At 47.3% G+C, this 26,970-nt stretch overlaps 4 protein-coding genes across 4 annotated transcripts; 3 read left to right on the top strand and 1 right to left on the bottom strand.

The window, feature by feature from the left end:
- Positions 1 to 3,147: 3,147 nt before the first annotated feature.
- Positions 3,148 to 4,050, top strand: N7473_001640 (ribonuclease H family protein; the record flags this gene model as incomplete). Its single annotated transcript, XM_057147580.1, has 1 exon — positions 3,148 to 4,050. The coding sequence occupies one exon, from the start codon at positions 3,148 to 3,150 to the stop codon at positions 4,048 to 4,050; it is 903 nt and encodes a 300-aa protein (XP_057011234.1).
- Positions 4,051 to 11,807: 7,757 nt separating this feature from the next.
- On the top strand, positions 11,808 to 12,243 carry N7473_001641 (uncharacterized protein; the record flags this gene model as incomplete). Its single annotated transcript, XM_057147581.1, has 2 exons — positions 11,808 to 11,850; positions 12,017 to 12,243. 2 exons carry the CDS (start codon positions 11,808 to 11,810, stop codon positions 12,241 to 12,243), a joined length of 270 nt encoding a protein of 89 aa, XP_057011235.1.
- Positions 12,244 to 15,827: 3,584 nt separating this feature from the next.
- On the bottom strand, positions 15,828 to 18,571 carry N7473_001642 (uncharacterized protein; the record flags this gene model as incomplete). Its single annotated transcript, XM_057147582.1, has 3 exons — positions 15,828 to 16,961; positions 17,017 to 18,128; positions 18,182 to 18,571. Coding segments are annotated over 3 exons (2,631 nt in total), but the record flags the coding sequence as incomplete, so codon positions are not given.
- A 1,230-nt stretch (positions 18,572 to 19,801) lies between these two features.
- On the top strand, positions 19,802 to 21,904 carry N7473_001643 (DUF3435 domain-containing protein; the record flags this gene model as incomplete). Its single annotated transcript, XM_057147583.1, has 3 exons — positions 19,802 to 20,190; positions 20,289 to 20,680; positions 20,745 to 21,904. The coding sequence occupies 3 exons, from the start codon at positions 19,802 to 19,804 to the stop codon at positions 21,902 to 21,904; spliced, it is 1,941 nt and encodes a 646-aa protein (XP_057011237.1).
- Between the last annotated feature and the right edge of the window lie 5,066 nt (positions 21,905 to 26,970).

Genomic DNA, 26,970 nt, shown 5'->3' on the forward strand with positions numbered 1-26,970 from the left:
ACCTCCCTTAGGCGAACTTTGTTTATGCTGATATGAGTAATAGCACAGGCGAAAGCTAACAGACTGAGTTTTGGACAGCGTTTAGAAAGAACGGTGCCCGAAGGATTCGAACACCTAGCCTCGGGAACGCAGCTACCGAATTACTACTAGGCTAAAAAGTAAGCCACAATAGTCTCTATGTATTTCTTGGCAATACAAGGTTATTCATTATTAAAACATGACTTCCCTGAGTTTTCCGCAGCTTCAGATATTTTTGGGCCCTTCTCGGCTCTTAATCCGGATAGAAAGTTGCTCCAATAAGGAATAGAAAGTAGCTCTAATAAGCAAATTTGATATACGGGATGGCTTTGCTAAATAATATTCCACTTGCGATTATTCTATGTGCCGTGACTTGTTTTAAAGTAGCGATTGATCATTATATATTTTGCCCGTCCGGCGCTATAAATGTTCCTATCGTCTGGCAAGGAAAAACCACTACCAGCACACCACCAATGACATGCAAATAAGGCAACAATCGGAAAAGACTTAGGATTTGTCGAGTTGCCTTGAGAAAAATAATGGATACCTCGGTCTGAGTAAACGTTCTTTTATGCCTCAATTATGGGAGGAAGTGCGACCGCATTTTGATACCTACGCGCCCGTATGGGCAGATTCGTGACTCGCGATGTATTTAGTAAGTCCGTTCCTTGCGAGTCGTTGATTATCTGGTCTGGTGGCAGAGGCAAGGATGATGCGGGGATCACGTATCTTGAACATTGAATATTAGTAATATCACATAAATGGAACGGTGATGTTGTGGGTGCGGTCGTTGCGTCAACGCCGCGGTGAGAACAGAAGTTCTGTGGAAGAACGGTTGCCAGAATTGGTTCTAACTATAGTTTTGAGCCACGTAGAAAAGTGATGGCAGACAAAGCAGAATGTACTATCGAGAATGCACAGCTTCACGTATTTTTTTCGATTGGAAACCTACATTGATTGCGTTACAGATTTCGTAGCTCTTACGATTTCGCACTATTTGTCTTGTTTAATGCGAGAGAACGACGACTAGGGCGGCGATGGGTGATTACCGTTGGCAGCGACTTCACCGCTCGGGAGTTGCGCCGCACTATATCAACAAAGGGACCCACTGGTCTGGCCTGGTTATCACCAGTGTCCACCCTCGATACTCACTCACCTCTAGCCCTCACTATATCATACTGTACTGCTAATTAGTATCAAGCCTCCCCTTCGATCCTTACCCTCAACACGCGCTATCTATCCTCGATGCCCGCAATTCTCGCAACCCACCACAGACGAACAACTCCTGCCGCCACCGCTAGTCAGTCTCTGGATAAGCCTCTACTAATAGAGACTACTCGAGTTGCAGGCATCACCTAGATTGGCCTACGCTATTATGCACCGGATAATAATCGCCCAATAATCTAATATACTTTCTATATGGCATCCTATGGCATCCTATGGCAGAGAATGCCCATCCTCGAAGCACCGGGCGTGTTTTGAAGGCTATAAATACCCTACGCGAAGAAGGAATACGAATAGTGAACTCTACGAACAAGCACTACTATATAACACACAACGCTCTTAAGCAGATTCTTTATTTATATGGATTCTTTGGAGTAGGTCTTGGCTTCTTCGAGTAACTCGAATACTAGTCTCTGACACCGCGAAGAGGTGCCTGTATGTCGCCAGAGGATCAGGACGAGGACCGCGGCGCCACGGGTCGCCTAAGCGAGCACAAAATTGATAACGCAGGGCTCAGGGCTGCATGGAAGCTTAAGATTATACAATCACAGGGCCCAAGGCTGTGAGGGAGAACTTGGTGTCGCAGCGGTCTCCTGCGGAGACTCTTGATTTCGCAGATGTCCCTGCGGAGCACATTTCAGCAACGCAGGGCTCATGGCTGCGAGGGAGAACTTGTTATCGCAGCACTCTCCTGCGGAGTTCAATTCGTGACGCAGCGCCCCCCTGCGAGGATTTTGTTATCATAGTTGCTATCTGCGGAGTTCACTTGTTATCGCAGAGCTCATCCTGCGGAGAACAGTTGGTATCGCAGAGCTCATCCTGCGGAGAATAGTTGATATCGCAGAGCTCATCCTGCGGAGAACCGTTGGTATCGCAGAGCTCATCCTGCGGAGAACAGTTGATATCGCAGAGCTTATCCTGCGGAGAACAGTTGGTATCGCAGAGCTCATCCTGCGGAGAACAGTTGATGTCGCAGAGCTTATCCTGCAAAAAGCGCCATTCTTACTTCACTGGGCTCACACTAGCAAAAGCCAAGACTTCAAGGCAAGGCCTGCAAGCAGACAAGGCTATGTTGTCGTGGAGGATGAGGATCCAAGTCCTGATTTTGCAGACCGGTTATGCAGCCTCCTTTTATGCCTTTTCGCCTCCGCCTACTATAGCTGCTAGGTATGCAAATCTCTTGGAAAAAGTCATGCATTCTGCTGTAGTCACAGCATTTTTGCTGTCGATGCCGTTGACTCAATAGCCGTTGAAGTATGCTTTTAGAGTTTGTGGCTAATCTCACGAAGCGTTCCACCCCGAACCGTGGATTGAAGAGATTCAGACGGGTCGCCCCCTTGGATCCGTATCTTGTAAAATTTCTTTTCGCATTGACATTGTTTACTGTGTATCACCTTCAACAAGCCGATGAATAATGAGGAACTCGTTTGAAAATGCCGAGCGAGATGGAGACTCAGGTGTTACATAGGCCGGCCTGGACAACTTGTGGGCGAATGGGGCTCGACGCTTTCCCTCTGCGCCAACGTTAGAAGTCTACACTTTGTCTTCTGTCTCTCATATAACCAGATGCAGGGCAGAAAGTCGAGTACAATTTATTTACGACAAGAATGTCCTCAACGTTCACGATGGACGCACCGCAACAGTTGACCATCAACCTTCAACGGTGAGACCCACTTGTTGCTCAGAAAAGTTCCCCGGGTTATCTGATCCATGGTACGCCAGGCGATCTGCAAGTATCGATCCGCACAGAAGTTCTGCTCCGGGACTGAACAACTAGGGTCACGTGCATTTCCCAATAGTATGGCATCCCCTGTTTGTCAATAGGTATAGAGGAAGTAAGAAAAATCGACTCTACCAACATCACCGAACAAATCATTAACATGACTCCCCCTCCCAAGCAACGATATGAAAGTATTCACAGACGGGTCGAAACTGCCTGATGGTATGGCAGGTGCTGGGTTTGCTTTATACCAGACAGGAAGACTCTGTCACCAATCATCCTTTTCCCTCGGACCAAACAAAGAAGTTTTCGATGCCGAAGCTGAAGCAGCTCTTGCTGGTATCAAAGCAGCCATACAGGCGTACACCGCACGCTTTGCCACTGACCTCTGGGTCTGCCTAGACAACCTGGAAGTAGCCACCCGCCTGCTCTCACCCTTTACGGGGTCATCCCAAGAAGTTTTTGAGACCTTCCGAACCCTGGCCTCGACCTGGCCCGAGCGAGAGAGGTTCTCCTATACAAAGGAGGGCTCCGTACGTATCTGCTGGGTCCCCGGACATGCAAAGGTCCCTGGGAATGAAGAAGCCGACCAAGCTGCAAAAAGGGGAGCTGCCTCAGAACCCCCTGTTTCCCCTATTTACTCTTTTGCCTCGCTTAAGCGTCGCACCAAGGCTGCTGTAACCTCTGGCCTGCAAAGGCACTGGCAGGCCGCGGCTCCGAAGTCATACCAGGATCTTTGGATCACCTCCTCCCCCAGGTGCCCGGATGAGCTGCGCCTCCCACGCCATGTTCTCGCGCGGATCCTGGCAGCTCGCACAGGGCACGGTGATTTTGCAGACTACCATGAGCGGTTCAATCATGAAGACGCACATCTATATTGCCGGTGTGGAGCCAGGAAGTCTCCAGTTCACTTCTTCTTCTGCCGAGTAGCTAAGAGACGCATACCCCGACCCTCAGGGCCTCCCTCAGAGACGATTCCCTTCCTCCTGGGAACCCCACAAGGTGCAGCCAAACTGGCTGCCTGGCTAGCAGAAACCCGATTCTTTGATGACATCTGTCTAAGTCGGCCCCTGCTTGAGAATGCCTGAAAACAACAAAAAAAAAAAAAGCTGAATAAACGTAGAAGGAAAGATAGAAAGCAGAGAGATGAAGGATTGGCGGATCATGGCGCGGAGACGGATCCATGCAGCTGGCATTGCTATATAACCTGCTATTGCAGACCCTCCTGTTGACTGAGGCAGCTATGTGAATGCGCCAAAGTCTCTTAATTGTACATAGAACTAGCAATAGTTGGAGACGCCCAGGGCTCACCCCCTGGCGGCCTTTGCCCCGATCGGGGATAGTGGATAGCGTGCTCGTCACGAGCCACGGCCGTTAAATACACACTACTACTACTAGGTATAGAGGAAATAAATTTGATCCTATGGCCCTTGTTAGACCAAAGAACTGCTGTTCATTCGGTTTCTATAGAGTGCCTCCTAGATTTGTCCCGAGACCCGCATTATCTTATTCAGGACAAGTGTGCGTTCTTAATTCGATATAGGAGTCCTCAATGGCCCAGATGCATTCAGTGTCTATTGAATGGCACCGGGATGTTGTTAATAGTACATTAATAGTACGGTGCTACAGTCGGTCCGGTATTGCTCAATCGGACTCGGATGTCATTCTTGCGTTTCTCCTTAAGACTTCTTCATTCCCCTGGGTGCGCACGGTTTCTAGGTCCAATATGCGTTCGGTTTTACTTAGGACGGCTCTTGTATTGTGAGGCTCTATGAATCCCATGGAAATCAAGTCGTAGACCTGCTTGAAGTATCATTAACTTGTGATGATTTAGCGGCGAAAACGCGAGAAGGTTCTAATTACAGCGAGTACAAGCGGTGCAAGGCTCGGCAATTCTCATCCAAAGTCATTTTCAAGCTATCGTTGTATATCGCGGAGAGGTTATCCTGATGGACCGTGACAAGTCAGCTATTCCCAGAACTGTTGAGGGAGCAATAACTCCAGACTTATGAGGTGCGCATGCCATTCATTGGGAACTGCTATAGAAACGCTAGCAATCCACCGTCAATCATGTTTTCACCCTCAGTCTTCAGGCAATGAGTGAAAGAATGGGTTTATTGGAGGTTATGCGTTGCGAAGATGCTTACTGTTACATTTCAGAAGAAAAATGAAGTTTCTTATTGCGTCGAAAATCTTTAAGAGGACCGGAATTTATCTAGCTGAGTTCGTCTTGGAAAGTCACTCGCTTTCCCCTGCTTCGCTCACACAGAAGCGGCTGCAATGCGATGACCCTTTGTTTAAGATCCTCTATCTCGCTCTTCAGGGTCTCGATTTCGCTAGCCAGCTCTCGCTTGAGCAGTCGCTTAGCAGCCTTCCTTTCCTACTGTCTGCCTCCTTCTATCCGCTTCGCTCTTTCGGATGAAGTTATGAAGGGACCTTGCTTCACCTGCTCCGACGGTCTGGACAATATTGATCAGATTTGAGGAACAGAAATATATAGAGACTCGTCTTATGTACTGACCGTCTGTTCGCGTATATTGTAGATTCGTTTAGTCTGTCTGGTGATTAATCGAGCAATTCCGTTCCTCGATCGGATTGGTGGGTAAATTTGCTGCGATTATGGCTTTTAGGCTCTGCTGTTGTTGACTTAGTTGACTTAGATTCGTACCTAGCCGTATCTTTATGATGAGGGCGGCTTTTTGCTTTGGATTTATCTTCTAGCGCTTTGGCTAGCTTGGCGGCATAATACCCTAGTCGAAGGGTTAGGGTCTTGTTAACGCGATTTGCTATTCTGAAGAAAACTGACGGAATGGGATGGTAGCAGTGATTGTTTATAGTGAGTGTTTGCAAGAAGAGAACGTTTCGATTAGAGGCTAAGGGCTTTGTGTAGTTGCTTCGCGGAGTATTTAACGATCTAGGGAACTATGTTTTCGCGCTATAGAGTCTTTTACGAAGGATGGCTGAAAATACTCACTGTAGAAATGGAAATTCGATAATGGGTTAGTGGATCTTGGCGAAAAGTGAACTATAGGTACGGGTAAGGTATGACTAGCTGGGTTAATTTTCTTCAACACTATTTCAACATCCGTTTAAATATCCTAATATTGACGTGAATGCTTCAACACTGTAGACTAACCAGCGATTACGAGAGGGTATCTACGCAAGTATACAGAGACGCAGTTGAGTGATCTGTGAATAGCACTATTCTTATTCTAGGAATATCACGACCTGGCCCTACGCGCTGATATAGCAACCGTATATCAAGTGTGCAGCTATGAGAGACCCTACAATTAGGAGCTGTGATCATAGGATTATCGTAGCTTAAGGTATGTATTGCTAACGTCTAAACGAACGAACGAATGAACGAACAAACGAGCTAGGTTTTTGTATAGATACTGATCGTGTACGCCTCGAGGTTCGGCGTGAATTCGCTGTAGATCACTCGAGGAGTGTACACGGAGCACGCTCTATTAAGTTCCAAGACATCAAAACCAAGAAGTTATTAGCAATATCGCCACACGGACTGTCGTTTTTCTGATGCTACGACCGACATTATATAATATCGTGAGGAAGCTTCTACTTCAGATAGCACCGACTGTTACAGACAGCTTAGCTCGATCAGTAGTGCTATAAGGCCGCTTTTCGAAGCCGGGAGCACAATAGGCATACCACGAGGTCGTTAGCGCGGCACCCTAAAGTTTACGCGAACCGGAGCTAGCAATCGATATAGAGCTGTCCCTATACGCTTGTGTCGCCCTAAACGGAGAACAGATTAACACTGTTAGTTTATACCCGCTGCCTCTCAGCCTTCGGATAGATTCGTCCGATAGGTCAGGGTATCGATACCAATCAATAGCGCTCTATGGTGGAACTTGCCGTCTCGACTATTACTAGTTAGGATTCAACATTGGGATAGGGATGCAAAAGAACTGCAGTCTCTCAGCGATGAGACACGGCTGTCCCTGCTTCGTTTTTTTAAGAGATATCGGAAAACAGGCGGGCAAGTGTGGTCTTCCGACGTAAACAGTATCGGGAGTTGGGTTATCTGAGCCGCGTGGAAGATGGCTGAAGTATGATGTCGGACAAGTTCTACTATGAGAACTCACTCGATGTAGCCGAAATAACGAAGCTCCGGATGTTTTGCTTCGCTCGACGAGACGAAGAGCAGAACCTACCCTACACAGGAAGACGCAGAGACAGCTCCAGTGATGAGACGTACAGATACTACAGATACTACGTAGCCTCAGAATCAAGGTCTAGATAATCGTCTGGTGTAGTCAGTATCGCCGCGCTATATGCGAGTGCTCTCTACCTAAGGGTGCAGTGTCTGTCGGTCGGCTCGTCTGGCCAGCACTATGAATTTGGCCCGCCTGTTGTAGCTTCTGAACCGAATATATAGCCAAGGGCATCCCGATGCGAAGGCGCTTCCACAAAGTCTATCGAGAGAGGGTTTCCACCTTCTTATACGACCCCGGCGATACTCGATCAGACGGCACTCTATAAAAAGCTCGATCTTCGTTCAACGCAATCATGGTATAATATGTGGATGTGTGAGACAAACCGGTGAAGAGGCATATTCGGTGTGTCTGGCGAGCAAATTGCTGGCGGCAGCCACAGGACACTACGTCGTTGGGGAGGGCTGTACTAAAGAGTCAGCGGTTGATCCCCGCATGATTACGACCACTTACCTGCTTCATCGTGGAGAAGTGCTGTCCCAGAGTTCGCATAGTTGTCCTCATGAAGCACAATATGGTAGTCGGGGCCGCCGGGACCGAGCTTGCGAACCGATTCCGTCTTATTGTCTTCCCAACTGACTAGAATACTACCGGGGTATGGCTTCAACTGGATGCTGTGCGGCAGGTACCGCAGTCGCCGTCTAATCTGCCGCATGAATCTTACTTCTGCTGTTCGAGACGTCGGATGCGCCTTGAACATGGATGCAAGTGATCGAACCAAGAGCTCTTCCACCATATGGCAGCAAAAAACCGGGGCTTTGTTTTGGCAAGGTTGGTTGGTGACTAGGACCGGCAAAATGACCGGTGGTGCATACAAGCAAAGTCCAACCATCCGGCAATGTATCTTAAGCGTACCCTGTCCTATTGTCAAGGTATACGTCGACTTTGTCGGCTGAGCCTCGGACGTAGACTACCCGGAGATGGTCGGTGAACCTCAGCAGAGCGAAACAGGCTCGCAGCGATCGATCCACGGCTCTGGCGAATGTGGTGTCTGGAACGCTGCAGGGCTTTGCCTCCCTGAACTGCTTTTGCTGCCCCTCTTCGACGGTTCGGATGGGGGCAGTGGGCACGCAGCATCTGCCACAGCGTGTCCCGTAGGCGGGCCGAGCGCTTGCTAAGGCTGTTCCGGATTGTATTCGCGGTCTGTCTGCATCAGTTATCAAAATGCGGAAATGTCTACACCTGTGCACATACCTGGTCCTTGCTTCTCTCGCTGTAAAAGAATTCATTATCTGCTTATTCTCGCAGCAGGTATTGCCAGATCTGATGCGCCACGGATGGCTCTAAAAGAGGGCCTATCATCTCGGCGTCGGCAGAACGGGCATGGTTCCGCAACAGATCGACTAGTAGAGGCAAGATAGTGTCTTCTTGCTTGCGTAGAGTTTCCTCCGTATTTGTTGTACTTGGCGAGCCGTATCTCGCCAGGATCCTAGTCTGCGACGGTCGCGGCAGGTGGTCGAATACGCGAAATTGTACGCGAAGAGGAATGCGCCGCCCACGGTGGAATTGGTCAAGGTGATCCTATTGTGATACAGCTGACCTCGAAGCTGGGGATCAAGAATCAAGTCGCCATGTGCAGTGGAAATGATACTGGAAGAGTAGGTGAGCCCGCGAATGTCGATCGTTGCCAAGCGGAGCCAATTCAAAAACGCTTCTGTCGCCACCGGCCGGCTGGACGGCCCGCGTCGCGCCGATCAACACTGCCACATCTCTCCCCACATGGTAACGTAGGCTTGCCTTGTCCAGAGCGGGGTCGGTCCACCCGATCGAGTTGGTTTTCTAAGAGGGTGCGGCCGTACAAGATACCGAAGCGGTGTCTGCGTGCATGTCAAACCTCAAATTGCAACCAGTCGCGGTGATACCCATTGTAGTGATTTTGAGAGAGATCCAGGGCCGCCAGGTTGAGACCCTCGCCGTGACGTCCAACGAGATGCTTGTGGGCAGCTTTGGTGGAGAATCCCATCGCTAGAGCATCGATGGGTAGTTGCATGCATGCATTTGCGATTGTGATGCGACCGGTCTTTTTTTCGTACTGAATGAAACCTAATGCGCGTCGGTTCTCCCGCTCCCCTCGCTGGTCGGCAAGATGTGGCTCGGGAACAACAATTGAGAGAAGACCGCCGTGGTCTTCCAAGAATAGCAGGAAGCTCTGGTGTCAAGGTCGAATCTTTCGATGATGGCATCCTTCCTGTGTTGATTAGCGTTTGTCCTGCACAAGAGGCCGGCACATACCAATCTCGATACAAGTCCCGAAAAGCATCTGCTGGCGTCCAGTCTTTGACGTAGCCGGGGAGATACCGAGAGACACCACGCGTCGGGGCGCTCGGTATGTAGCGAGAGTGGGTTTCTGACTCTGTAGCAGCTCGCGTTCAAGCTGCTCGTTCGCCTGAGCCACCAGGCTATCATCCTCGCTTGTATCGGTGTCGTGATTGGTTGTCATTCTTGAATGTCGGTGGATCAAAGTGTTGGTTTTGGGAAGAGAATTGACTGAAGAAGGGTGGCAGTATTTATATTCCGGCTTTCTTACTGAACCATGAGACCTATTGCAGATGTTGAGCAACGGTCACCTTTCTATCATACACTAACAGTCTTATGACGAGGGCAAGGATTAACAAGCGAACGTTTCACCCACTCAGTGGTTGGAAGTTGACACTCACCGTTGACGGTGTGGCTCATGGTTTGCAGGTGATGCGGTAAGCGTTCGCCCACTGCTTTCCTGGTATCCGCTTAACAATGAGTCAACATGCGTGCAAAACATCTGCTCAGTTTCTATCTTGGTACCGCATTTACAGGCAACCGAAATGAGCACGCAAAATCTGGTCGCGCAAACAATTGTTCTCTTCGATAAGGACATTGCTCATTATTTTAGGCATAACTCACCAGATAGGAAACTTGTTGACTCCATACAGTATGACCTACGCACTGTTTACAAGGAGTAATAACTTACTAGACGGACTATCATTCTTCTTACTAAGCATGACGCGCGAGACGGAGGGTTGCTAGTGATGTGTTTGCCTTTGGGCTGTTCAAGGGAGCACATGGACCTCAGGGAGTCAAGCCGATTTGGCACCTTTAACAATTGCTCAAGTCGGCAGTAGTCCCAGGAATTTCATGCTGTTTGCAGGAGCAGGGTATATCGTCGCAAATAGCAGGCCTGTTGGCCCCAGGAACGCAGAACAGAGGACAGGATTCATCACACATCCTTCTAGGTCACATCCTTCTAGGTGCGTCGCCTGTCCTAAGAAGATCTGGTCTGCCCTTCGGATCTACCATATGTGTGAGTTGCTCGATGGCAAAAGGGATTCATGAAAAGTCTCCAATCTTCTCCGGATCTGGCTCAGGAACGGGAACCGGAGATAGGGACCTATTACTACCGGTCTTCCCCACCTGTGAGTTTGCTTTTTGTTAGCTTGAATTGACGCAACCATACTGCTGTATAGCAGGTCCCTCTTGTGCAACAATCTTCCCTAACAAGCACCTTCCTTCAGATCGGGCATAAAATGACCAAAAATATATTCAGCAGTGACAATGAGTCGTTTTATTTGTTTACCAGAGGGGCCACCTGTAATTATCTTTCAAGTTTTGTACAAATACATCTGGACTCAGGTATGTTGCCGACAGTTGCGCTGTGTGCAAACGACATGCCGGGTCTGGAAAATATGTGGGCAGTCTCGTGCGTGGTCGTAAAGACAATCGGAAGAGTCTCGGCCGGTCATCCCTAGGCCCAGAGATGATGTCCAGAATTTGTCTGCGTAGCCAGTAGAGACCTTCTCTGTCATATTTGGTCGAGGACAGATGGAACAGATGCTCTTGAATTGTCTCGCCCGTGCTCTGATCTAGCTCCGTGAGGCGTATCTCCACCCAATATAGTAGCCTGGCAGGAATAAAAACTGACATGTAGAGCATTACGTCTTCACATTGAGTCGTAGGGGAAAGAAGATCTGGGCCAGGCCATTTGAAGCCCGCTTGAAGATTCTCGGGATCCGGAAAAAGAAGACACTCCACTGAAGGTGGTATCGAGCCACTAGAGTCAATACTTTGGCCTTCGACACTTGAAGCTAGCAAAATATCATCACAATCAGTGGCCGGGAGGGGTGGCGTTGCTGGGATGTCGGATGAGGTGGACCAAAACTCGTGAAGGTCAATATAGTCTAGACTCTAATGAGCTTGACACATCACGTCGTGGTACCGTACTTTGTGCATACCTTTATCGTCGATCTTCATGTTCTGCTGTCGTGGTCTTTGACAACCAAGTGATAGTCTTTCCAGAGATTAACAAGGAGGCCTAGTATGAGCGAGTGGAGCCCGGGAAGCCCTTTATAGAATTGAACGTCTACATCAGGCTGTTGGGGATGATAGAGCATTACTTTCGACATAATGAAAGTGCATTTACCTTGAGCCAGAAAGCAACTTTTCTTTCCTCATGATGTCATACCGCCTACAGTGATAACGGTATTATTTCTAAACGATGAGGTACATTAGTACATGGCCTGTTGCCTTGCATTTGTTGAACGACCAGTTGACAAGGTCATAATCGTTAACTACCGAAAGTTCAGAGCAGTCACATAAATATGGTCCAATGTGCAGATCGCCATTGATGGATCTATACCATGTCAATCAGCTACCGAGGAAGACTATTTCAGGTCTGGATTGGTACTTGATGTTTTGATATCTGGGTTAGGTTGATTGACCAACGTTTTCCTGTTAATTAGCACTGGTGAGCTTTGGGATTGAAGCTAAGGCAAAGTATGTGTGTCGGAAGTTCTCACGTTAGAAAGTCCAAGTTGAGCAAACGACGTTGAAACGTTTAACATCAAAGCCTTTCTCTCATCAGACCTACAATTTCGTGCTGCGTGTATCAACATCAACATCAACATCAACATCAACATCAACATCAACATCAACATCAACATCAACATCAACATCAACATCAACATCAACATCAACATCAACATCAACATCAACAACAACAACACATCAACGGATCACCGTGGATCTTTCCTGTATCTAATTGCAGAAACTATATCGCAGAATATGGGAGTTTAGCTGGATTCTCATTCGAACAATGCCTAGTAATCGCATTCTGATTTTTTTCAATATGAGCATTTTGCAACGGGATGATGATGACCTACGGAACATCCTCTACAAAACCTGTTCAAATTATCGAAACTCCATCTAGACTGTAACATGTTATCAAGATCTGTCAACGCGCGATTGTGACATGCGTGTTGACCGGCGAAGCGATGGCGACATGCTAGACTCCGCGAACTGGGACGATCCTCTGGCAAGTCGAGCTGACCGACGGACACCGTGCTCCACGCCATGTCTCAACAACTACCACTGAAGGAAATAAAGAATCCGGATATTCGATGTAGCTTCCATGGCACTCCGGAAGTGGCAAACATTTCTTGCTCGGCGGTCGCGGCAAAGAGGCCTGACAACGTGCTCCTTCCCATTCTGGGCTGCTAGCCGAAAGAGTCCATCTGTTGGTGATCGGCTCCTGTCGGTTTCAATCAACGTTACGTCCCCGGTGAACATTTTCCACACATAAGATGACACAAGAGTAGTCCAAAGAAGAAGGATGCGTATAAAACAGCTCAATAGTTTTGGATCATGTATCCAAGCAGCGACGGCTATTTTAGACTTTATTCAGTCTGGTAAAATCCAAAATAACACAAGTCAAAAGAGGCATTGAAGAACATGGAGTATGATTAGTTTCTAAAGGCAGAAGAATATCAATTTCATTTGGGTTAATGGCCAGAGAGGTATTAAGACTGTGAGCCATGACTGGGAACGACCGACCATGTGTTTTCACGCCAAGGGTCTCTATGAAAAAACTCTCTAGGACTTCGTAATATTCGTTGAGCGTCACCTTTCCTCGGATCTCTGTTGTGCTGGACCACAAACAATCCGAGCTCCTATACCAACCAGCCTTCCCGTTGGTAACCACAAAGATAAGCTCCGTATCTTGAAATGCATTTCTGACATTAAGAGGTCAGTGACTGCAAATTAAGCACGGGATCATGATCCGAAATTTACCTGAGATCCTCCCCAAAAACAGTCAAATTGTTTATCCATTCGTAAACTGTAATGAGACGACCCAAGTCTTCACAACCCTCATCTCTCATTACCTCGAGCTCGATTACCAAGTCCTTCCAGGAGACGCTTGGTATTGACAATGTTCGTCGCATGAAACGCGAAAGGTGGCCCAGTTGATCTTCGTCAACTAGTTGGGAATAGCTAGTTTTCAGGCAGCACCTTGACCGCATGTTTGGCGGACCATCCCATCGGCACGATCCTAGGTCAAACCACTCAGGAGCATAAGCTTCAGGCTCACCAAGGTGTGGAACAAACAGTAGACCGTTCCTCTCAATGAAGTTCCTGTGGGTTGTCAGTAAATTGTTTCTAGCTATATAAGCTTGGATCTTGAACCTGATGTGGCTTCTTTCGGCCTTTTGATCTGCGGCACCGAGACACTTTGACTTTGAGTCAAGTGAGACGTATAGGTCCAAGATACGTCGTGGGTTGCTGAGCGGAAATCTATCAAGGTCGTTGGAGTCAGAATCGCGAATCCGCCACAATATCTCAACAAGAAAATCCGAGTCATCATCCTTTCCAACGGAAAAAGGCAGTGTGGAGAAATATCCATTGGGAGCTAAGTTCTTCCGAGGCGGCTATTTCATCAATCTTCAAGAAGGGAAATAGTTCATATTCATCCATGAAGCGTTCACATATTCGCTGGAGACTCGGTAGAGGAAGAAAGGTTTGGTCAAGATCAGTTGCTGGAATGTTTGCCATACAAAAGTTGCTGGCGTCTGTATCCTTGATGTTTTTCACGAGATCATCGTTCTCGCCGATCTTCTTGCCCTCGTATTTCCAGAGATACTTCAAAAGACCAAGAATCTTCTCTGGACGGTGCTCCGCGATTTACAAGCCTCTGACATTGTGCTCCCTTCACGGGAAAGGAAGCTTAGTCTTTCATGCGTAAGAACAAATTTCCGAAGCCACTCTCTCCAAGACGGATGCTGTAAGTTGGGAGCGAGAGGAGGGTTTTCGAGATATGTTGGATGGAGCAGGAGTGTTTTGAAAGCCAGGTGCACTGTCCATTGGAAGAAGAAGTGCCTATGGCCCATAAGGGTGACCGGTGCGTAGGTAGAAGACTTCCCGATGCGGGTACCCTACATGACCGTCCTCGCTGTGGATAGCTATGCTCTTGAATTTCGCCTCTGTTTCGTCCGTCGGTTGAGTTAGATACAAATAGCACAAATGAGCTTTTGAATATTCCCTGCTCACTCGACAGGGAACTGAACTGTAGATTCTGAATATCGAAGCGCGCACATATGCGATTGACGGCTCAATAATTCCAAGATGGGTGAAAAGTGATGGTCTGTCTTCATTGGCCACTGCTGATGGCTCCAGGACTTTGATCTCCAGTTCTGGTGGGACAGAAATTCCCCGTGTGGTTGGATCCTCAATTTAAGGGCCGAGGACAATATCTCAGGTATCGTATGTCTATCGACAAGTGCCGACGGTTTTCATTTTTCTTTTACCCCTGTAATGTATCTCGGCTCTATCGCTTGACGGGATTTGTGTGTGATGGATTTTCGGTTGGATCCTGTCCGCTCGGGTATCCTTTTACGCGTGTGATTCACCTTCCAGTTGAACCGCTGTGAGGGTTGTACATAGCTCAAACGTCGACGGGACAGATAACAGCGCTTAAATTCAAAAATAGCGACGGGTGGAGCCTTACCTGGTATGGAGAGCTTGCTCATGCCTGCGACGTCGTGCAGATTGAATTAAATGAGTCGAACCAAGATGTGGTCTTTCATTTTGACGTAAGTGAACGCTTCTAATGCTCGTTCCGGACTATGCTAAACGGTGCAGGCTCTTCAAAAAGAAATTAAAAAGATTATTCCTATACCGCGTCTGCGCTGACATGCCTGCCTGGCAAGGTTTCTCCTAACGAGGATTTTGCCGATCTCTCAAGTCTGACGACTTCGCTGCGAGACCCGCGATCTTGCAATGATCGCCACGTACCCACCAAAATCTTTGTATCCGCATGACGGGAACATCAGGAGAGAAAACATTTTGGAAAGTAAAGGAAGGACAAGAAACGACTACGGTCAGATGCAACGAGGTTATTCTCAGATCGATATTCGTGAAGAAGCCTGGTGCAGTCTAAGTAACTGGAGCACGATCCTCAAAAGCACGATGTAACAAGAAAACACCAGCCATTCTCTCAAAGCATATCACTTCTAAAGATCTTCATCATACACTGCTAGCAGCTACATCTAAACTGATTCTTCCTTGCAGTCTTCAAAGAGGTGTGAGCTGCTGAGTCACTAGGGAATAGTCCAAGGATACTTACAAAGAGATCCCAAGACAGAGAGAGACGTCTGGGCATAGACTTATTAAGATCTATAGTCATGATCTAATTTTACCCAATTTAGACGGCTTTTGCTCAGGATAGATGACCCAGCCGCACCACGAATGAAAATCTTGAGAAGGACTCCATTCAACATTGCCAAGAAAAGCCTACGTCAACTTTATCCGTGATGGATGCGATATGGGATTTACTAAAGCAACCCAAAAAATCATCCTAACAGATATCACCCTCCTGCCTGCGGGGTTCGGCTTACTCCCGGGTGTGGTTTCGCCACATTTCTGCATACCGACCATTTAGTTCTAGAAGCTCAGCGTGTGTTCCTCTTTCGACCACTCGGCCCTCGTGCAGGACTAGGATACAGTCTGCTGCTGTTATTGTGCTAAGCCGATGGGCAATCACTAGTATGGTGCGGTCATAGGAGAATGCCTTCAGGGACCTCTGAATAAAGGTTTCGGAACCAGCATCAAGGGCAGATGTTGCTTCATCCAAAAGGATGATACGGGTGTTTTTGAGGATTGTGCGAGCAATAGCCACGCGTTGCTTCTCGCCACCACTAAGCCGTAGGCCGAGGTCTCCCACTTTGGAATCGTAGCCATCGGGGAATGCCATTATCTTGTCGTGAATACCAGCAGCGCGGCAAGCGTTATGGACCTCCTCATCGGTGGCATTCTGGTTCGCGTACTTCAGGTTGTACATCAGGGACTCGTTGAAGAGTGCTAGATGTTGTGGCACTATACTAACGTGCTTGCGAATAGAATCCCCAGTGAGGTCCCGCACATCATATCCGTCAACATGAACACTGCCATCTGCGGGGTTGTAGAACCGATACAAGATCTGGAAGATGGTCGATTTACCCACTCCAGACTCTCCAACTAGGGCTGTAGTGGTCCCTGGCTTGCAAGTGAATGTAAGTCCATTAAAGAGAACCTTTCTGTCATCGTAGAAAAATTGGACATTCTGAAACCGGATCTCTCCTTTGCAGGCAACTAACGGCGTAGCAAGCTTGCTATCCACGACTGTTGACTGTTCTCGGAAGAGTTCCAATATACGCTCAGCATTAATCAAAGACGATTGGATGGAGGCGTAGAAGGAACCTAAATATCCCAGTGGGCCCTGGGGCTGTGCCATATACATCAACAGGGTCACGAACAAACCCACGGGTTGCTGAACAGTGGACACCTGGTATGCAGCAATAAAGCACGTGCAGAGTAACCCGGTCATCAGGACAGTGTTTTGGACAGTATTAAGCACTGTGCCGCGCAGAGACGAATAGTACTCAGTTTTCTGATAATCTCTAACAGCAGTGCGGTATCGATGAAACTCATGTTGCTCTGCATTGAAAAGCTTCACTGTTTCGTATGCAACCACCGATTCATTTCTAACCCCGTTAGTGTATTTGACATGAGGTTCTTTTGCGTCTTGTGCCAACTCACTTAACAGCATCCTCATATCGTGATGCATTGACCATTTCTCTCCTGGTTTGTGCTCTCCAGAGGCCCATACGAATAGTGACATAAATATAGCCGAAAGATGATATTCCAACCACCAGAGCGTAGTAGGCATCAAAAGCAATCAGAAAGTAGCCTATCGCGATAAATAAGTCTAATAGAGTGGGAATGAACTCAAAGACAACCTGTTCTAGAAGCCCAGTGACCGATTTGCCTTTGTTCAATGCCGATAACACTTCTCCCGTTTTTTTATTTCGATGAAAGTCCAGCCCGAGGTTGTGGACATGCTCAAAGGCAGCTGTTGACAGCTCCATGCGAGAATATTGGCTCACTGGTATCCAAAGTGCGGATCGTAGAGAGCTTAAGCCTGTCTGCAACCACCTAGAGAAAACATAAAGTGTAATCTGTGGCCACACAACATAGAACGCATGTGCTTCTTGTTGGTTTGCTAGGGCTGTTATGATCACCCCAACCAGAATAGGCGTCATCACATTGTTTATTCGCTGAACTACAAGCAAGAAGAGACAAGCCAGCCTCACGAGCTTGAGTCCATGCGACTTTGATGGCCACATATAAGGGAGGAAAATCGAATAGCCCATAAGATACTTCCACTTGTTTCCAAAGGGAAATGTTGTGCGGTGGATGCTGGGATCCTGTGAGCCATCGTGTACTGGCTCAGGAATCTGGCTGTTCATATGGTTGCCCCCGGAAGAATCCAACAGCCTAGTAGTCTCTGTAGCTTCATTGAATTGGTCATGTAAACTCTCACTTTTGCTTGCAAGAAGACCCGACTTGCTGGTGTAAATCAGGACTTGAGAGACAAGAGTCACGATGCGGACACTGTTTGCGACAACTTCCATAATTTCCCATGGGCTTAACCCTTTCAGAACTAGGCCTCCCAAAGGCCCTAAAGAATCCCCTATTGCTCGTTCACGATGGAGTGAGCAGTACAAGATCAAGGAAGTGCATAGAATGGCCACTTCGATAGGGATGGCGACAGACCAACATATCAATTGAGTAGCTGTCGGGTGGGAGGTGGTCCGTTTGAAGGATATCAGAAGGACTATATAGAAAAACATAGACCCGGTAATATAGATCTGTGATGTTAGCTCAATGACCGCAATTTTCATCGAAGGCTGCACCTGCGTACCACGACAGATTGCCCGCACCACCGCTGCTCAGAACGGGCGATCACCACATGAGTAACACAAATCGCCGCTTCTCCGAAATATGTTGCGAGCAATATGGCGGATAGCCCGTTGAAGACTCGTTTTGTAATAGGTGAGAAGCTCCTTTTCTTGTACGCGGCACTTGTGCCTTTAGCGCATTGTGGGAGTTGGCGACTATCAGTACCGTACTTCAGCCCGTTCGCTGCTGCTGTGAAGGTAACTATCTTAAATCCGATAAAAACAATAAAAAGGAGAATTGGGGAGAATGTTTGCAGAGACTCTAGGATTTTCCGGAGTGAATGCTGTTCTATGATGCGTCGCCGAACCCTCAGAATACACGGAAAGAGAAGTTTGTTCCGGAAATTTGGTCTACTGTGGTAATTGAGCGGAATATAGTGGATGACAAGTTCACGTAATGCTGGAAAGCACTTCCTGTATGTGTATGCCTAAGGGAAATGGACAAAGATGAAGAAAAGAAAGATATTTGAACTAAGAGGGCCGGAGACTCAGTCGAAGCTGTGTATGAAGACCAATGTGACGGGAACGAAGGCCCCTGCAGTTGGCTAATACCAGCACGGCTGAACCTGGCGGCTGACCGTAATTGGATTCGGCTGTTCTAGGCTATCGGGTGTGCTTGACTGTCGGGAGCATATAGCGAGGTCTTAACCTCGTCGTCCTAAACAGGATTGGTTGAATTTAATTACTTTTTTCTATATATCAAAAATACAAAAGGTCTATGAGAAAGTCTGGCCCCAGCTAGATTGTTGGGAATGAAAAATTCTCAACCGGCTACGTGATCCATTGCCTCGTGCTAGGTTTTCGGGGGCTGGCAGGCATATAAAGTCGATGCTCCTAAATTCGTCCTCCATCCAGAACCTGTTCATTCGACGTATATTCGACTTATTACCGGCTAACCGCCTATTTTGTCAGCCACTTAAAATGGATATCAGCAAAAGCACTAAAATTGATACAGCCACAATGTCAGACTCTAGGGACGGGGCTCTGTCTACGACGGATAAGGCAAATTACTCACGTAAAACGAAATGATCAATCGCTTCAGACGGCTAACTTTATGGCTCTCGGGACAGAACCCAATTCTGGGAATTGCGCATCACAGCGGGAATAAAGGCAACGAAGGAAAAAAAAAGACACCGTATTTCTCACATAGCTCAGGTCCTTGTCCCTTCGCTTAATATTGACCATGGTTCATAGATTATTTATCTGGTTTCTCCGCACACGGTTTCTCTATTATTTGCACCAGTACCATTCTGGGGCTTTTTCGCACAGTTGATGCTCCAGTTCCGTTGTCACCTATCGGTAATAAACTAATACACATAGTTCTCAGGTACATCCAGTCAAGGAGATCACCAACCCCCATGATACAATGAAGAATTGGAGCCTCGAAACCAAGCCCAAGTCAAGCGCGATTTTGCATCAGCACCATGCTCAACTTATCCAAGCGCATTTGATACCATTCAAGCACACGCGCTGAAGCACGTCCGCTCTCCTTTGCCACTGCGTTTTGCCGGAGATAATTGGCGTGAACCCGAAAGAATCTTAGCCATCTTTGTGTCTCGGGATCGCTCGAGTCCTCGTCAATAATGACCAGACTCAGATCATCAAGTGATGACGAGACGGAAGAAAAGCAACCCTTCACGAGAGGAATTCCCTCCCTCTCAACTGCCAGGTCGACCAAGATCCATCCCTCTGGCCGGCAAGCGGTGTTTTCAAGTGGCACAGATGTAGCTGAATTTGCCCGAGTGATCCTGTCTACGACAGAGATGACTTTCCCTTGTGGTTGGTATCGGATACAGCTCCTCCTTTTCTGTCAGCTGGCCGCTATCACCGGTAATCGTCCGGGGGCGCTACTGAAACTCCGCTTTCGGGATCTTAAGTTGACATTGATTCGGGATCCAAACGGAGGACGTCCTCGGCTTTTTATCTACCTCAGACCGGAATTCACAAAAGGGTTTCTTGGTGAAAAGCAGTCGTAAGTAACATCTACTCGCTAAACCATTCCTTGCGCTTGCCTTACCCCGTTCAGTTACATACGTCTCTGCTTCCGTTTGCTTATCATTTTTCAACCAGAGAGGCGTTTCCAATTCCGGAAATTATCTTTGATCCCACGTTGGTCCTCAGTCCTCATGTCTTTCTGCTGGGTATTCTGTTTAGAATTGGCGCATTCAAAAGTCTGTCCACCGATAGCCCTGTGCTGGACTGCCCTGAGAAATTGTACCGTCTTCGGGTCCTACAAGGTCTCGGTGAACAGGAATTAAAGCTGAAAGACGAGATCATGGATCAGCATGTGTTTTGCCAAGCTTTGCGGGAAGCGGATGGGATTCGATTCGCACCAGAAAAGCCACTTACCCGGGGATGGCTGGGCTACAGAATGAAAAGAGGTGGTGAGATTACTGGCTTTGCGGAAGTCGCGAAGCCATATTGCCTCCGATACGGCGCAGCAAAAGCGTTCAACGATAGTCGTGAGTGACCCTGCATTAAGAGTGCATTAAGAGAATTTTGGGCTAATGCCGTCCTCTCAATCAGCGGATGTATCGAATGAACTGCAGAACGTCATGCTGCAGCACGCAAGCATTGATACTTTTGTGCGGCACTACAGTGTGGGCATCCACGTAGATGCGCAAGCCATTGTCCGGGGCTTGCCCGCTGAGAAACAACTCATGCGGTTTGCCTGCTCGATGAGTCGGTCCATCGACCCTCGCAGGCCCTACCGGCTTGAGGATTCAAGCTGTATCAACGATATCCCCCGCGTGCGTGCCCTGGAAGACACGAAACAGGCGAGAAAGCGTATTCGTGACGTTAAGATGCGCACCTATGAAGATGCAGAGGCCGCATTTCAAGGAGAGTTCGGTGATGATCCGCAGAGCGCGACTCTTTCCAAAACCGCCCGCAAGCGGAGGAAGGCTCAGGAGAAAAGCTTGAAAAAGTTACGTCAAAAATTCGATCATGCAGACGAGCAGTATGACCGCGCAGTGAAGCAACTACGAAACGAGAAGAGGCGGCAAAAGCACCGCTTGATTCGCGAGAACCTGGAGCGGTACAAGAATGAGCAGCCAGTAATCGACAGCGAGCGGCAACTTTCTGGAAAGGTTGTCGACGAAGAAGTCATGGGTGCATTGCAGCGAACTGGCTACATGACACCGCAGCATATGACGCTCATTGACAGTATCCTGACTATGCCGGGTACAACGGTCACGAAAGAATACGAACGCCGCATCGCTGCAATCAATGCAGTGATTGCAGTCTGTGATGCGGAAGAGGGTGCTCCCTCGCGGCCTGGTGCGTCGCAAAAACGCTCTGTCGATGCTGTTGATACGCCACCTGCTTCTCCCCTGCCTAAGAGACAAAAGTCTACCCCTTCAGATGAGAGTGACGATAGGTTTTCTCAAGCCATCGCTTCTGTTTGCGTCAAATCTCGAGAAGAGAGACCAACGATATGCTTTATATGTCTTGGTAAGGCTAAACTGCCAGAAAGCAAACGGCTGCAAACGTACAAGAACTCTGGGTCCCTCAGCCGACACTTCGTCAACCAGCATATCAAGCCGTTCCCAAATGACATGCATTGTGAGTGCAACATTTGCGGGGAAAAGCTGTTGTCCAAATCAGGACTCCTGAACCACGCGCAAAGAGTGCATGGAATTGTCTCCTGCTTACCCCTACCAGCTTTGGGCCTGCCCCTCCCATAAATATTAGACGTTTCTTGGTTAAATATGTCTTGCAAAGCGAGGCCACGCGTGAACAGCATACTGATATTTGATCGCATACTTCTTGATTTTGAGAAAAGTCCACAATGACCACTCGTAGCCAAGATATTTAATAACGACTTGTAGTAATAAAATCAAAGCAATAATATGACAGGCAAATTATAGCACTAGCTGCGCCGAATCTTCTTGAGACGGCGAGCATTTGAATCACCACCTACTCCATTCAAGTTTCCCACGCCAATCACGGAGGCCAGAACTTCACTCCATAGGCCACTGCGAGGCTCTTCAGGAAAGTAGTCTTTTCTCAGCGGTTCATCCGGTACTTCACACTTCTTGCAATCCTGAGAACTACCTTTATGACTCTCAAATTGGTGGTTGATCTCCACTGTGCTGGCTTCCCGCTCCCATTCGGCATGTGCTCTTTGGAATCGATTGTATATGTTCACTTCGAAGGTACGGTGTACTTTCTTGGAGGTACTTGACACGTTGAGAGAAGGTAATTGTTGGACTACATTTCGGAGTCTGAAGAGAGAGCAAATATTTCATAGCAGTGTCTTTTTGAATACCAGGTCCAGAGTTATTAGTTGCGTAACTTTCCACCGCAAGCCGTGTAAAGAACACAGATGAGTCAAACCTATTTTGTGTTAGAAAAACCTAATGCAGGGTTCCAAATTTGATTCAAATTGTAGCAGCATCAACTGAATGTCATATGAACATCGGTATTGATTGCCATTACGAGGCTCCGCATTGACTAGTTATGTTATAATTGTCGACCAGAACGGCGTGGCTCAAAGCTTCACACCCTTCATGGCTCCCGGTGTTCTCGGGGATTTTAGCAACAACATTGCGCACGAAAAACTTCACGCCTTAAGACAATTCATACCATGAGCACACCCCAGACACACCCTCAGCACACCCTCAGCACACCCTCAGCACACCCTCAGCACACCCTCAGCACACCCTCAGCACACCCTCAGCACACCCTCAGCACACCCTCAGCACACCCCGAGCACACCCCGAGCACACCCCGAGCACACCCTGAGCACACCCTGAGCATTTCGAGGAAAAATATTCTCTCATAGCCGTACATGAAATAGATTGTTACATCACCCGTATATTTGTGATGCTGTGTAAGTTAACTTTCAGCACTACGACTTAACATCAAAGTAGTGATCAGCCATTGATCGATACATTTTTTGCTTCAACATATTTTACTTTTTTTAAAAAGACCTCATCTTACGTACCGCTATCGCCAGCTGTCGATTGAAGAGCCATGAGCTAGATGAAAAAGGAAAGGAAACCATTTGTTTACCTTCAAGATTGGGGTTAATTATTTGCGTCAAGTTGAGTCCATGTTAGATAGATATCTGAGGTAAAGTTTCCGGTTTTAGCTGCCAGGAATGCCTCCCTACTCTGCGGACGATCAACAATATTTGGGCTTTTGCTGGCTCATAATATTTATAACATTCAGCTCCCCCGAAGATCTTTCATAATTCTTTCTGAAGTTTATGGATTTATCAACCGTCTCTTCCATTCACAAAGACGGTGAGGGTGCCATGTTCTCGCCGGGTGAATGTGGTAGCAGTACAGCGCAAGGCAGGGCCAAAGACTCTTCAAGAGCACACATCTTGTCGCTTCCTGCCGAACTATTGTACGATATCTTAGACTATCTCCCCGTGAAAGATGTTATCTCTTTCGTATTCTGTCGATGGGATTTTTTCTTGGCATCTACGGATTTCCTCAAGCATGAAGTCGGACCAAGCCTTGAGAACCTTGAGACTCTCACAAAACTGTTCATGCGCTATCCATGGCCGAAAAGGTGGCTACAATGCATAATCCAGCGTGCCATCTCCACTGAACCGCCAATACTTCGAGATATCGATACGCTCATGGCAGTCCACGCAAGAAATCTGTTACCCGAAGATGTGTTCCGAGTGACTGTTCGTGACTGTGCAGAATGCAATTGGCCAATACTGCAAAGTTGGCTCACTCGTGACCACCATGAAGCGATCGATCATTACTTGAGAAGCTGCCCATGCGCAATTTTCGACACAAATAGCATGAAAATGACCCCCTTGCACATCGCTGTTATGAAGCAGGATACGAAAACTGTTGAAACCATCTGCAAAGTTCTTCAGAACATGAAAGAATCAAAAGAATTGATTCACATAGATCAGCGTGATGAGTGTGACAATACTGCACTGTCTTATGCAATATTAAAGGCTTCCTTGCCCATTGTACAAGCCCTCGTCCGTGTCGGGGCTGATATCAATCGCAGAGATCGCTTCTCCACGCCTCTCATGGACGCGTGCTATCAAGGCGATGAGGAAATCATTTTATATTTGATGGACTGCGGCGCCGATATTGCCATCCGTAACTCCTTTGGTCAATCTGCGCTAGAGTACATCATGATCGGGAAGAGCCGGAAAAACCATGGTTTACTGCGGCAACTAGGACGTTCGGCAAGCCAACCACAGCTTAATCAAGCACTTCTACATGCTTTCAACACCTCAAAGGAATTCTGCCCGATTCTGGTGCAGTGTGGTGCGGATCCTCGAGACGTGGGTCTGGAAACGGAACATTACCTTTCCCATTTACGCAGGTTGACACCATTGATAATGTTAGCGTGGTACTTCCACCCTTTTCTCATGACTAATATTCTGCCACCCTTTTATTACGACTTCATGTAATTAAACCACTATGATACAGTATTACTGCTTAGTAAAGCGTATGACCCCCCTGCGCATCGATAACAGCCTGGCAGCGCTTCTGCATGAGATCAATCTGTTGGCTTAAAAAGCTTCTAGGAATCGCATCCCATGCAGCTCGCACAGCCTCGCGTAGCTGATCATAAGATAGCTTACGATCATAATTCTTCAAATATCGATCACCGATCCAATCCTTCATCCAATCCCAAACCTTCTCAATTGGATTAAGATCTGGCGATTACGGTGGCCAATCGATAGGGTATATCCCACGTTCGTGAAGATCCTCAATTGTTAAGAGATTTCGATGAGATGGTGCGCCGTCTTGCATTACAATTAGATGTTGATTAAATTAATTGCGAGCTAGCGAAACCATACCGTCGATAAGAGGCACAATTCGCTCTGTATATTGAGCAGTAGTAATAGTACCCTATTCTTTCTCCCAGAATAGACAAGGGCCTTTCTCATTACCATAGAATGAGCCCCAAAATATCCAGCCAGGTGCACGAGCAACTCGATCTCGTACGCATGTATCATCAAATTCCTCGCTAGCCTTGCGCGTCACATAGATTCGTCGATGATAAATCGATGTAACCCAGGTCTCATCAGTCCATAATATCTTTTCCCACTGCTCACGCGTCCAATTAACATGCTCTAGCGCCCAGATTAGACTTAGTGCTCGTGTACGATCAGACAAAGGAGGCTTTCGAACAGCCTTACATCGATGGTATCCACGTCTAGCTAAGGCCCTTCGTAGAGTCTCAGAACTAACAGGGAGCTGTAGTTCTTCTATAACCCTTGAGTACGGCATCCGTCGTGTCTCTTTCGAAGATGAGATATAGTCGATTATCTCATCAAGTTGTTCTTCTGATAATTTTCGACCTCGGCCAGGGGCCTTGCGTGGTGTAGGCCTCTCATCAGTGCAAGCCTTTTGGACCTGACGCTGGGTTAGACATTGACATCTCCCATGGGACTAGTAAAAATTTAGTCCCACTCCCACGGGACTAAGTCTCTTAGTTCGCCCATGGGAGTCCCGTGGGACTCCCATGAGTCCCGCCAAGCTCATATTTTTGCATAATTTTCCCGAATAGGATGGATAAATTGATGATTCATCCGAATTTTCACTGTTATTAAACAGTGTTTTGGTATACTACTTTAACATCTCCCTAAACTCAGCTATATTCCTAGGAAATTTTATGAAATCTAATTGTATATAGCTAATTAGGTATTAGAAATTAAAGATTCCTATCTTTTTTAAAATAATTCAATCACTGGATGGTTATTTTAGAAGATATAGCGGTAGATGAAGTATATGGAGTAGGAAATATATATTCTATGCAAGTACCGCAGCACCATCCCTAACGAGATCTCTTTGTTTAATACGAATGCTGCTCTATTTAAAAAAAGCTAGCTAATTAGAAGTGTTTATAGTTGTATACGCTATCTAATCTCCATCTTATATTCAAAACTAGTAGGTATGTAATATAAGAGGGTGCAGAAATAGCAGTTTGAAATATAGGTGAAATATTTTTTATCTAATTTGAAAGTCGGGGGGCGTGGTCTGACCGAAAATCGATGGGACTACAAGGTCCCATGGGATTTCCCATGGAAGTATGGGAGTTTCCCACGGGATTAACCAATCGGAAGAGTGCCTACTATGGGTCTCCTTATCAACCATGATAGATCAACTGCATCTTTCAGGTGAATTCACCCTGGTTATTATTGAATTCCTCCGGTCGCAACTACCAATTCGCCATAAGGTAAGTCCTTTCTCTTTCGATTCCCCTAGCTACACACTCTACTCTTCTTCAACTATGTCTCAATTCAGCCAATTTTCTGACGCTGGGCCTTCCTCTCTCTATCAGAGTGATCCTATAGACCCCCTTACCGATATCGAATTAGATGATAGCTCTTTTATAGCAGGGAGCTCATCTTATCAACGAACTCAATATCCTACGCTATCCTCTGAGTTTACACCTCCTCTTGCTCTTCCTTCTACCCTTGAGCGGTTTGGTTCTGATCGGAAGAAGTCCTGGGTAAAATATACCGAAATGAATAAAAACGACTTTGTGATCTGGTGGTTACAGACTGAGGCTGCGACAACGACAGGATCACGTCAAAAGAAGATGCGATGGGATACAAAGCACTCCGCTGAGATCTGGCAGCATTTTGACCAAGTGGCCAACTATATCACCGGCGAGGCAATGGTTATGTGCCGAAGATGTGGAAAAACCATTCCACACCCAGGGCGAACTGCGAACGGGACTAATTCTATGAATCGCCACTTCATGGCTGGAACATGCATTCAAGCTGCAAATAATACAGCAAGGCAGAAGACACTAC

Source organism: Penicillium subrubescens (genome assembly GCF_028828155.1).
Source record: "Penicillium subrubescens strain IBT 31985 chromosome Unknown utg000002l_segment0_segment0, whole genome shotgun sequence".
NCBI classification, from domain to species: domain Eukaryota; kingdom Fungi; phylum Ascomycota; class Eurotiomycetes; order Eurotiales; family Aspergillaceae; genus Penicillium; species Penicillium subrubescens.